A 13,586-nucleotide genomic window follows, 5' to 3' on the forward strand; every position below is an offset into this window, starting at 1 on the left:
CTAGAAAAAGACACAAGAACATTTGGCTGTCTGGACTGCGAAAGGAGTGAAGACTTCTCTTTACAACAACCATAAATAGTTATGGATGTGAATTTCTGAAGTTTAAGGAATAAAATATTCAGCAAAATCTCTGGGTCACAGATGATTGCCTCCTTGCTCTGGAATAGCAATGCTTAATGTTGAGAAGCTTCAAACCTTTGAAATCTGTCATTGCCCAAAGCCTGAGAATAACTCACTAAATCCCAGGTTGGCCTCCCTGTAGAATCAGCTTGCAGTTCATGACAAATAAGGCAGGGAGAGAATTTATAGAGTTAATTACTAGGCTTGGGTCTGTTAAATGTGCAAAGCACACATGCACGAGGCTGGAGCTTTGACATGAGTGGAGAGACTTGAATTCTTTCGCAGCTGGAATGTGCCGGAACTTCCCAAAGACTTGAAAGAATGCCTAGAATTTATTTTTTCTTTTATGGTCACTGTTATTTCTCACAGAGGCAAGTGAATCTTCCCAAGCTACCATGACGGGAGTCGAGGAGCCCCCAGCAGGCTTGTGGGGAACAAAGCCAGCCAGTGCTCCCCGGCTTGGGTGTGCAGGGATCCCTGACTTTCTCTCATGTGGGGGACGGACAGGAGCTGTTGTAAATCTTTAAAGCCAACAGGAAAATTAATGAACACAGCACAGAGCAGGACCTTGTCAGCTCGGTAATGGCTGGTGAGAGGAAGAATTCTGCCGCTTCCTCGTGGGCATTAAGCATAACTCAAAAACTCCTGTTCTGTGGCCATTGGACACACTCCTGTTCTGTGGCAATTGTCCAATTATAACAGCCTTCTACTCTGGAGAATTTAGTCATTGACTGCTTTCAGGTCACCTGGGGGAAAACAGTATTCAGTGCAATCAAGAGGATGGGGTCTCTTGTTTTCAATTTTCCTTTTAGTGATGGAAACAAAGTATTTCTCTCAATCCATTTAGGGCATTGAGCGCTCCCTAAAGAAGCCCTACAATGGAGAGAAAGAGCAGGGATTATTAGAGCAATCTTCCGAAGGCCCTCCCAGACTAGAACAGAGAGTGTAGAATGCAGAGTAGGGATTTTGTGTCGTGCGCTGCCACATCTCCAGAACCTAGACCTGGACCTATTGCACAGGAGGCTGACAAGAAATAGGTGCTAAAGTAATGAATGAAGATCTGCAATCCAACAAATGACGCCGTTTGGGAGCTCCGAGCTTTAAAGCAGTATGATGTAGCTGCAGGAGCACACGGTGTGGAATCAGGCAGACATAGTGTTGTTGGATTGTAGATCTTCATTTGTTAATTTAGCAGCTATAGGTTCATTCATTAACTTAGCACCTATGGGTTTTGGCTCTGCTAGTTTGCTAGCCGTCTGGCCTAGGGCAAGTTACTTTACTCCCCTTACACCCGTGGTCCTCATCTGTAAAATGAGATAATAATCCCAACTTCAAAGTTGTTTCAAGGATTCCTTGAGATGATGATTGTGATGGTGTTTGACACTCTGAAAATGCTGATCCCAACACTATCTTTCCTTAAATCATATCAGTTCAGTAAGGAATTTTCATAATGAACTGTTCAGTGGGAGAGTTAGAAAGCGGAAGCATCTATTTATTGCCAAAAAAATTTATAGATTAAGTTTGGGCAACAGAGGGAGAACTTGTATCTTCTTAAAAAAAAAAAAAAAAAAAAAAAAATCCGAGCCTGGTGACGAATGCCTGTAGTCCCAGCTACTCGGGAGGCTGAGGTGGGAGGATCACTTGAGCCACCGGAGGTCCAGGCTGCAATGAGCCGTGATCTCGTCACGGCATTCCAACCAGGATGATAGAGCAGCACCTTGTCTCAAAATAAAGGTGATAGTTTATAAATGTATTTATTCATTTATAGATTTGTAGATCACAAATTACTCTTCACGTTTTAAGGTCTTTATTGTTTTGTTTTTACACGTGTATTTTATTTTGTGTTTACAAAAGGAAAAGACATTTCATAAAGCTTTTGAATCCTGAAAAGTCAACTTTTATTTTATTTTTATTTTTTGAGGCAGGGGCTCACTCTGTTGCCCAGGCTAGAGTTAGGTGGCGTAATCATGGTTCACTGCAGCCACGACCTCCCAGGCTCAAGCCATCCTCTTACCTCAACCTCCCAAGTAGCTGGGACCATAGGTGCGTGGCACCATGCCCGGCTAACTTTTAAATTTTTTGGATTAATTAAGCGGGATCTCCCTATGTTACCCAGGCCAGTTTTGAAGTCCTAGGGTCAAGGGATCCTCCTGCCTCAGCCTCCCAAAGTGCTGGGATTATAGATGTGAGCCTGACCAATATGAGGCTTTAAACACGACTTCTCAAAGAGCCTTGGCCAGTTCTGGTAGATAATATCCTGGGGCAAGTGAAAACTTGGAGCGGCAGGTTGTTCCTAAACTTCCTCTTCTCTCCTGAAGCATTTGGTTAAAACTATAAAATTTGGGGGCATGCAAATCAAGTGTACTTGTAAATATGGTTTGAAAAACTGCATTCACTATATTTTTTGCTTCCCACTGTTTAGTATAACATTTATCAGAGAGGCAGAGAACATGTGGATAAAAATATCCAGTTGTGTATTCTCAGTTGGTATCAAAAGCTAGGTCACCGAAGGTCACTGCCCAGCAAGTCTCCGTGTGTGAGAGAGTGTTGGTATGTAAGAGTGTTTCTGACGTTAAGGAATTCTGTTTGCTGTGATACGAGTTGTGTACATTTCCTTGATTTTTCTCCCCATATGTAACCAAAAAAATGCTATCCTGGATTTTATTTTATTTCTCGTTCCCAGGAATGGGAAGGAAAAGTGTGGAGTCCATGTGGATTTCTCTTACTTTATTTGTGGCTTGAAGCTACATTTCTGAGAGAGGGTAGGTGAAGCCACCCTCCATGTTTTCCTTTCCCAATGTCACTTCTTGTTCACCTTTCTCCTTACTTCTTAAGCCTCTGAGGGCTACAATGGGGTGTGTGTGCAGGACTGCCACTGCCTAAGGGAAAATTAGGAAGCTGCCTAGGCAGCCTGATTTATGAGGCATTGAAAGGCACATCTGACCAAAAATATCTCCCCCACTGGCCTGCCAGCAGTGCCTGAAATACCTGTGATTAGAATCACCCATTAAAATGTTTTCTGCAGGCCGGGCATGGTGGCCCACGCCCGTAATCCCAGCACTTTGGGAAGCTGAGGTGGGCGGATCACCTGAGGTCAGGAGTTGGAGACCAGCCTGGCCCACATGATGCAACTCCATCTCTACTAAAAATACAAAAATGAACTGGGCATGGTGGCGGGTGCCTGTAATACCAGCTACTTGGGAGACTGAGGTACGAGAATTGCTTAAACCCTAGAGAGTGGAGGTTGCAGTGAGCTGAGGTCGCTCCACTGCACTCCAGCCCAGGTGACAGAGTGAGACTGTCTCGAAAAAAAAAAAAAAGGAAAAAGAAAAAGTTTGCAGACATGCCTGGCTTCTTTGGGTCATGAACACATTGTGTTAGGAGAAAATTGGGAAGTGGGGAAAATGGGAAAGAATTGCATTAGAATGATTTATTTTATCTTATGAACCTGTCAATCTCTTGGTCAAGAGTAACATCTTGGTAAGTAAGTAGACTGTTTGAGGCTGGAGGGAAAGTCGGGAGTTGAGAGTTTTGTCCAGCATCTTGGTGTGGACCCCGTGCAGGATGAAGTCGACAGGTAGCCGGGGAGAGATTGTCCAAAGTGGATTGAGGGGTAGAGATAGCAAAGACAAATTTACATATTTCACAGGTCTGTTTAAGGCCAGGTTAGGAAGTAAGGGTACATAATTGCTGGAGGAATCCCCTTTCTGACTGACTTTAAGGAATTCTCTCTCACCAATTTTACAGGGCTGTTATGTGAGGTTCTTTCAGTTTTCCTTTTCCACCGTCTTCGTTTTTTGACCATAACAGGACTAATGATTCTGTTATTCATAAAATAATATTTGTGACAAAGGTCAAGTAGATTTATATCCATGTGGATTTGTCGAGACCATTCTGTGAAAGTGTCCAGAGCAGTGCTCTCAAAGTCTTGTCTATTGACCACCTCTATCTGAGTTACCACTGGTGCTTATGAAAATGTCCCTCCCCAGGCCCCATCTAGACCTTTGGAAACAGACTCTCTGAGGCAGAGGCCTGGGTCTCTGCATTAAAAACAGCTGTCTGCCAGTTTTTTGCATATGATTTGAGATTCATTGATTTAAAGGCTTCAGTAGAGTACAGAAATTAAAAATATTGCTTCTAAAGGCAAGTAAATCAGGGTTCAAATCCTAGCTTTGCCTCTTACTAGCTTTGTGACCTTGGATGAATTATCTGACCACTCCGGCCCTCAGGTTTGGCCTGATAATATTTATAGGGCTATTATGTGAGGTCCAAGGAGAAAATACACGTGAGGTTTGGCATGGCACCTGACACATAACAAGAGCAAAAGTGATAACCATTACTGTCATGAGCATGTATGTTGAAAACAACTTTTAGCAATGCTTACTGATATTCAATATTTTGTTGACCAGTTACTCTCTAAAGGGTAAACTAAATATTCCGTTTCAGATTGGGTGTGGTTGATCATGCCTGTAATCCCAGCACTTTGGGAGGCCAAGGCTGGTGGATCACTTGAGGCCAGGAGTTTGAGACTAGCCTGGCCAACGTGGTGAAACCCCACCTCTACTAAAAATACAAAAATTAGCCAGGTGCAGTGGCACTTGCCTGTAATCCCAGCTACTTGGGAGGCTGAGGCATGAGAATCACTTGCGCTTGGGAGGTAGAGTCTGCAGTAAGCCAAGATCGCACCACTATACTCCAGCCTGGGCAATAGAGCAAGACCCAGTCTAAAAAAAAAAAAAAAAAAAATTCAATTTTAGTATATGGTAAAAGTAATGGTTTTACCTAATTTCCTGGTTACCATTGTTTACAGTTTCTGTATTATTTCATCTTCTGTAGCTTTTCTGGCTCTTCAAACACAACTAACAGCAAGAGAGTTAGATGGAAAATTTTTGTAATAAATATTCAGAAATACCTTACATAAATCATGGTGTCTAGCAATGGAAGAATTGATTAACTGAATATATTCTACCTTGAAATATTCTGCATATTTTTGCTAGAACAAACTGCCCTTTATTTTTATTTTTTAATTTGAGACAGAGTTTTGCTCTGTTGCCCAGGCTGGAGTGCAGTGGTGTCATCTTGGCTCACTGCAGCCTCCACCACCTGCAAACTGCCTTTTTCTAGATGTTGCTTTCCTTGATTCTCTTATATTGTTATCTTTTGTTTCCTGCCCCTATTTCCCTCCCCTTGGTTGACAAAGTGCCTACATTCTTTATTTTTTCCTATTTCCTTGTCTCTCTCTGGTGTAATTCCTTCTCATTCATCTTGCAAGCAGAATTTCTCTATACAACAAAGGTCAGAACTGACAGGACTGATTTGAAATGCTGTTGAATTTCATAGTTGCTCATTCAGGATCATTACTGATGCATGCAAAAGTAGACCTTCTGCTGAAATTGACCTCAGAAAACCAGACCAAGAGGAAAAGGGCAAAGGTAAAGATGAGACTCTTGCTGGGCATCGGCTGATGCCTGTAATCCTAGCACTTTGGGAGGCCGAGGAGGGAGGATCACTTAAGCCCAGGAGTTCGAGACCAGCCTGGGCGACATAGCCAGAACCCAGTCTCTACAAATAATAATAAAAAAAATCAGCTGGGTGTGGTGGTACACATCCATCTGGGACCACAGGCTACTCAAGAGGCTGAGGCAAGGGGATTGCTCGAGCCCAGGAGGTTGAGGCTGCAGTGAGCTGTGATCACGCTACCACACTCCAGCCTGTGTAACAGAGTGAGACCTTGTCTCGAAAAAATTTTAAAAAAAGAAGGGTCTCTTACTATTTCCATTTCCTCTTAATATAAATGACATTGGGCAGCATTACTCTGATGGTGCTGTAACCACAAGAAAGAGTAGAAAATGACACAGCCGCACGGTGGCATGATAGAATACATTTACAATTTGGAGAGTGAAGAAAAAAAAAAACTAGCAGAAAATGCTGATTTTCAATTCCCTTCCCTTAACTAAAGGAACAGGCATGAAGGAAAATGGTGCAGTTGGCATCACCTCACGTGGACTCCTTTTGAATGCAAGAATGCCCTTTTAGGGGCTAAAATATGAACACTGTGAGTTAGAATGCATGGGTTCCAATTCAGACTTCACAATTATTATCTGACTGTCCTTGAACCCTTTAATCAGTCTCTCTGCACCTCTGTTTCTTCATCTAAGAAATGGGAATATAATAGCACGCACGCACTTCAGGGGTGGTTAGGAGCATAAAATGGGGATAACTCCTGTAAAGCACTAAGAAAAGTGCCTTGCATGTAGTAAACTCTTAATTACTGCTTGCTATCATTGATATTGTCTTTTTTTTTTTTTTTTTTTTTTTTTTTTTTTTTTTTTTTTTTTTGAGACAGCGTCTTGCTCTGTTGCCCAGGCTGGAGTATAGTGGCAAGATCATGGCTCACTGAAGCCTCGACCTCCTGAGCTCGAGTGATCCTCACCTCAGCTTCCTGAATAGCTAGGACTGACTATAGGCACACACCACCATGCCCTGCTAATTGTTTTATTTTTTTGGAGAGAAATGGTCTCACTCTGTTGCCCAGTCTGGTCTCGAACTCCTGAGCTCAAGCAGTCCTCCCACCTTGGCCTTCCAAAGTGCTGGGATTATTTTTTACTCACCAAGTTTGAAATCCTTGGTAGTATCCTAGCTGAGGAGGCATCCAGGGAGTTTCTGGACAGAATATTTAACTGATACTGTGAAAATCTGCTAACAGTGGTTGTTTTTCTTTCTGGGAAGCAGGGTTCCTTGTCTGGCTGCTGTTCCCTCTTGGTCACATGGGCACACTATGATTCAATCATTCCTAGTAAATCTTGGATTTAATAATAAATTCATTACTAATGATCACACTTTGGAACATGGTCCCCTACCTGTAACATACTAAGAAACTAGAAATGTATTCGGCATTTACCAAAACACTCTTCTCTCTTTTTTTTTTTTTTTTTTTTTTTTTTTGAGACAGGGTCTCATGCTGTAGCCCAGGCTGGAATGTAGTGTTACAATCACGGCCTTGATCTCCCAGACTCAAGCAATCCTCCCACCTCAGCCTCCCGTGTAACTGGGATTGCAGGTGCACACCGCCATGCCCAGCTAATTTTTTGTGTTTTTTGTAGAGATGAGGTCCTCCTATGTTGCCGAGGCAGGTCTCAAACTCTTGGGCTCAAGTGATCCGCCCACCTTGGCCTCAACAAGTACTGGCATTACAGGTGTGAGCCACCGCACCTGGCCAAAACCCTCTCTTAATGGAACATACATCTCAGATTCTGGAAATATCTGTTACCCCGGGGCATATTTCTTTCTTTCTCGTGACTAACATTCTGCTTTTTTAATTATTCACATACATAAACTGACAAATAATAAATCTGGGAATTTGTGATTAAAAAATGCATATTTCAAACGCAATCAGTAATCCTCAAAAAGTAGAGACGTGTTTACATTTCTTTGGTGAAAGTGTAGGAACACAGGGACTTGGGAATCATTTTTAAAAAAGTATTTTCAGCCAAATCATTTTCTGAGAGACTTAAAAAAAGAAACTGTCAGTCATTTGAGGTGCACCCTTTTGCTTCTATTCCATTTTTATCACACCAATCTCTCTTGCAAAATTGAGGTTATTCATAAATATTTCCCTTCCAAACTGTGGGAAATAAGATGTGAGTTTGGCCCTTTGATAAAGTTGGGTTCAGGGACTGCTTATCATTGAAACAATGAGCACAAAAGCAATTCAGTTCCGGGACTTCTCACAAAACTCAGCGGGCCAGGCAGTGCTCACTCTTGTTCTCAGGCATTCCAGGGGAGTGGCAGAGGGACGGCCAGCACGAGACGTTTTCAACGTTCTTTTTCCCACCCTTTAGAATTGGTAAGTCTCTGATCGTTTAGAAAAGGATTTGTTTTGCAAGAACCCAAAGTGTCCCCAAGAACTATGTTTACCCATAATAGGCCTTGCTCTCTGTTTAACATAGCCAGATGGACACTGCTATTTGGCTCATGGTCATATCCCCATAGATTTGACCTCATTTAGAGGACACTATTAAAAGATCATCCTATTATTGAGAATTTCCATTGCATCAAATAGTAAATATTAGTAACATTCCTCTACAGGGAAAATGATGTAAGAAGAGGGCAAGACTGTGTTGACCTCAGGCAAATCACACGGATAGGTATGTGGCAATTATGAAACTCAGTGCTGCCTAATAAAGCCCAGTGGCACACAGAGTAAAGGTCCAGGGGCAGAGACTTTCCCAGTAGCTCTCGAAGGAAGTGTTCAGGTTCCACTGAAGTCATAGACAGAAGTCTTAGTACCGAGGTGGTTATTTTGAAAGAGGCTAAGGAGGAGAAAGTGCATGTAGCAGGATGGCAGGATGGGATGTTGGGATAATGGGATGATGGGATGATGGGATGTTGAGATGATGGGATGATAGGATGATGTGATGTTGGGATGTTGGGATAATGGGATGTTGGGATGATGGGATGTTGGGATGATGGCATGTTGGCATGATGGCATGTTGGGATGATGGGATGATGGGATGTTGGGATGATGGCATGTTGGGATGATGGCATGTTGGGATGCTGGCATGTTGGGATGATGTGATGTTGGGATGATGGGATGATGGGATGTTGGGATGTTGGGATGATGGGATGTTGGGATGATGGCATGTTGGGATGATGGCATGTTGGGATGATGTGATGTTGGGATGATGGGATGATGGGATGTTGGGATGATGAGATGATGGGATGATGGGATGTTGGGATGTTGGGATGATGGGATGATGGGATGATGGCATGTTGGGATGATGGCATGTTAGGATGATGGCATGTTGGGATGACAGGATGATGGGAATGGGAATGGGGTCATGAGGGGGCCAGGTCCACCTTCTTCTTTACATTTACAAAATGGGGAACATAAGGTTTCTTTCTTTTCCTTTTCCTTTTTTTTCCACTTTGGAAGCCAAATGATGCTCATAGGAAATTTCAAACTGCACTGGAAGGCTGCAAGTGATTTGAAAATCAAGACCTTAAGAAACGATTCTAATAGTAATCTATCTTTTTGAATGTTGCTGGAAAAGGTACTTGAAAGAGCCATGAAGGAAGCAGATTCTAGTCATAGAGGACTGGGAAGACACTGGGACCCAACAATTTGGTAAACTAGACAAAGCTAAACTTTCAGTTCTGAGTTTACTTGAACATACTTTAAAAACAATTGGTTGGTTAAATTTTGTTTTATAAAATAAATTACAGGCCAAGTGCGGTAGCTCAAGCCTGTAATCCCAGCATTTTGGGAGGCCGGGGCAGGTGGATCTCCTGAGGTCAGGAGTTTGAGACCAACCTGGCCAACATGGTGAAACTCTGTCTCTACTAAAAATACAAAAATTAGTCAGGCGTGGTGGCGGGTGCCTGTAATCCTAGATACTAGGGAGGCTGAGGCAGGAGAATTGCTTGAACCTGGGAGGCGAAAGTTGCAGTGAGCCGAGATCACGCCACTGCACTCCAGCCTGGGTGGAGTGAGACTCCATCTCAAAAAAAAAAAAAAAAAATTACAAAAGTAGTACATGATTAGTGAAAGAAAGTCAAGCAATACGAATGTATGTAAAATAAGAAAGGAAAAATCTCCCTTCTTTGCCAGACAGGGACCAATACTGCTACAATCTGTCTCTCTTTCAGAACTTTTATTTGTGTATTTGAGACAGGGTCTTATTCAGTCACCCAGGCTGGAATACAGTGGCATCATCATAGCTTGCTGTAACCTTGAATTCACTGTAAGCTTGAACTCCTATGCTCAAGATATCCTCCTGCCTCACCCTCCTGAGTAGCTGAAACTACAGGTGTGCACCATCATGCCTGGCTATCTTTTTTTTTTTTTTAAGAGATGGAGGTCTCATTCATTGCCCAGGCTGGTCCCAAACTCCTGGCCTTACGAGTCCTCCCATCTCAGCCTCTAAAAGTGCTATGATTGCAAGTGTGAGCCACCGTGCCTGGCCCTCTTTCAGAACTTTAAAAACACTATATATACTATAAATGTGTTTTTGGGGTGGGGCTAATTTTGTATGTTCTGCAATTTTTTTAACTTAATGTTTTATGGACTTTTTTTACTCTTTTAAAAAAATTTCTACTCTTTTTAAAGTGGGTATTTGTTATTTTGAATAAAGTGAAATGGAAAATTCTGTAGCTGATGTATTTAAAATATTTTTCTTGGTATGCTATACTTACCAACATGTTTTATAAGTTGCTTCTAAATGATAACCATACTAGATAGTGGTCCACCAACCAGGATAAGATAGGATAGGTAAGAAGCTAAGAGACATGCTCCAGGTGAAAAAGCAGATTTCTTAAGACTGTGTTTAGTATAATTCCAATTATATAAAACATATATATGTATGCACAGAAAACAGTCTACATTATAGACACCAGAGTGCTAATGGCTCTTATCCCAGGATGGCTGGAGTATAAATAATTTTTCCCGTTATCCTTTTTTGGTGTTTTCAACAATGAACATTTATTACTTTTAAAATTAGTTAAAATTAATGTAATATAAAAATCACAATTATCTGATGAAAAAAGTTTGTGTCTAAAGGCTACAGAAAATAAATCCATCTGAGTTAGCTTCCACTCCATTCCGAAACCCCAGAGTAACAGAGTAGAAGTCAGGCCTTCTTTCATGTTCTTAAATTAGTGAATTAGATTTAAGTTCCCTCATTATGAGAAGATAATCTTTAGCATCACTGAAAGAGTTAATCAAGAAATGAGACAAAAATCAAGAGATCATATTCCTTTATTACATATATGAAATATAAAAACAAATTAACAAAGCAATATATATATATTTTTGCAAGTCCACAGGACTTCAGGGAAAAAATGGTTCTGTATGTGAAATTATTCATATGGCACTGTGTTCATGTTTTGTATATTCAAGTACAAAAGAAACTGTATAGTGGTTATGCATGGGTATAGAAGATGAATAATAATGAAAAACTGTGATTTGTTGACTATCACATACATTGTGTTAAAAAACAGGTAAATATAATGACTTACTGTTAAGAAAGACAAGGAGGAAAACTGTTTCAATGTTCAGGTTTAAATACTAAGCACAAAAATAGAACAAATTCTGAGTCTACAATAATTTTTGAAGTGTATACAAGTGCATTGCAAATGAGCTTTTTAAAATTTAAAGTCCATTTCCACTTTAGCCAAGCATATGTCTACATTTATGATTTCTTTCTCTTATTTTAAAGTCTCTTCTGGTTTAGTTTTTTAAAAAGTTTCATCATGGGCCGGGCGCGGTGGCTCACGCCTGTAATCCCAGCACTTTGGGAGGCCGAGGCGGGCGGATCACGAGGTCAGGAGATTGAGACCATCCTGGCTAACACGGTGAAACCCCGTCTCTACTAAAAATGCAAAAAATTAGCCGGGCGAGGCGGCGGGCGCCTGTAGTCCCAGCTACTCGGGAGAATGGCGTGAACCCGGGAGGCGGAGCTTGCAGTGAGCCGAGATCGCGCCATAGCACTCCAGCCTGGGCGACTAAGCGAGACTCTGTCTCAAAAAAAAAAAAAAAAAAAAAAGTTTCATCATGGCTGTCATCTTGGAATCTAGCTTCCAGCTCGAAGCTGAGACTTCATGCATACATATTCTCCTTTCTGGTTGCATCTTCACCTAGTTTCTCCAAGTATTCAGAGTTAAATAGCACAACTTCTTTTATATGGTCACTTTTGTCCACCTGTAGTGGCAGCGCTTTTGCTTCAGTAGGCTTTCTCACACACTCTTTTCTTTCTTCCAACAGCAGTCTCCAAACGTTCACAACACAAGTGGTACGTAGTAAAGTGCTTTATACAAGGAAATACTATATACACGTGGAGAGACTCCATTTAACACCTACAGACCAAAGTTCATGCATAACACACAAGGGAAGGCTCTTTTTAAAGAAACACCTTTTCTGATAGTAGGGTTGGGAATTCCTTAAAACCTCATTCATTACTTTAGCATCAAATGTAAGTAATGTAGCTGAAGCTGGAAGGCGTCCTTGTTAGAGGTACTGCCCTTAATGGATTACTGCTAAATGTCATGCTGCTATTAAAATATCCTTAATAGTTAAGAATTTCAGAATCAGTCCCATAGAAAACAGATATCAGTGTAGGGGTTTTCATTTCTCTTCATGAAATAAAACTACATTTAAACATGGGTCCAGAAGAGATAAGTTAAGATGAGACCCATGCATTCAAACATTTCTATACGTTTTGGCACTTTAAAAAATTCCAGTTTCCTGTCTGAGGTCTTCTTGCTCTAAAATTTGTGTTTTGTACATAGAGAAGTGCCATCACGTGCTATCCATCTTAATGCTACTTGCACTCTCTTTTTAAAATATCCATGACTTTTCTTCCAAGAGAAGGTTTCCAGTGCTGGACAAAGCTTTTCATATTCACAATTAGTTTGCCTGTTCTTACATCCTCATGTCCTGCTACAAGGTATTCCAAACCTAAAAGAGAACAAAATTAGGGGCTATATAGTATCATACTTCATTGAAGGGAGAGATGTGACTCCAGCAGGTTTTCTTTTGTATTTATTTTGAGACAAGGTCTTGCTCTGTCATGGGCTGGAGTGTAATGACATAATCCTGGCTCACTGCAGCCTTGATATCCTGGGCATAGGTAATCCTCCCTCCTCAGTCTCCCAAGTAGTTGGGACTACAGGTGTGCGCCACCACTCCCAGCTAATTTTTTCAAATTTTTTATCGAGATGGGGTTTCATCATGTTGCCCAGGCTGGTCTTGAGCTCCTGGACTCAAGCCATCTGCCCACCTCGGCCTCCCAAAGTGCTGGGATTACAGGTGTGAGCCACCATGCCTGGCTAACTCCAGCAGTTTCATATATTCAGGGTTGGAATAAGGAGTAAGAAACATTAATAGTTGCCATTTAGTAAGCATTTACTATGCTTAGCACATGTATGCTTTACGTGTATGTTTTACATGTATGATCTCATTTAGCTTTGAAAATAACCCTGTGAGGTAGATATTTTTTCCTTCTTGTTTTGCAGATGAGGAAACTGAGGCTCATCAAGGCTAAGAAACTTGTTCAATATCTTTTTGTAAGTATAGCAGCACCTGTACTCAAACTCAGATCATGCTGATTCTAGAACCTTTTCTTTGTACTATACCACGCTCTGTGGCAAAGAGCTGAGGGTTCTAAGGACACTTACCATACTGCCCTAGATCAGTACATCTTGGAGACTCACTGTGTATGGTAGTGTATATTCAGGTTTTTTTGTTTATTTGTTTTGTTTTGTTTTATTTTTGGATAGAGTCTCGCTCTGTTGCCCAGGCTGGAGTGCAGTGGTGCCGTCTTGGCTCACTGCGACCTCTGCCTCCTGGGTGTAAGCAATTCTTGTGCCTTGGCCTCCCAAGTAGCTGGGACTGCAGGTGTGCACCCCCACACCTGGCTTTTATATTTTTAGTAGAGACAGGGTTTTACCATGTTGGCCAGGCTGCTCTT

The 13,586-nt window shown here is 41.6% G+C and overlaps 1 protein-coding gene across 3 annotated transcripts in view; it reads right to left on the minus strand.

The window, feature by feature from the left end:
- Window positions 1-11,913: 11,913 nt before the first annotated feature.
- The window catches only part of NTN4 (netrin 4), a 122,643-nt gene continuing 120,970 nt past the window's right edge, over window positions 11,914-13,586 (minus strand). For all 3 annotated transcript variants that reach the window (XM_025403387.1, XM_025403386.1, XM_025403384.1), the window contains one exon: window positions 11,914-12,574. In XM_025403387.1, the coding sequence (XP_025259172.1) occupies window positions 12,438-12,574 (137 nt within the window). In that variant the 3' untranslated portion in view covers window positions 11,914-12,437. The remainder of the gene's footprint in view (window positions 12,575-13,586) is intronic.

The sequence above is a fragment of the Theropithecus gelada genome, chromosome 11, assembly GCF_003255815.1.
Source record: "Theropithecus gelada isolate Dixy chromosome 11, Tgel_1.0, whole genome shotgun sequence".
In the NCBI taxonomy this organism is placed as follows: domain Eukaryota; kingdom Metazoa; phylum Chordata; class Mammalia; order Primates; family Cercopithecidae; genus Theropithecus; species Theropithecus gelada.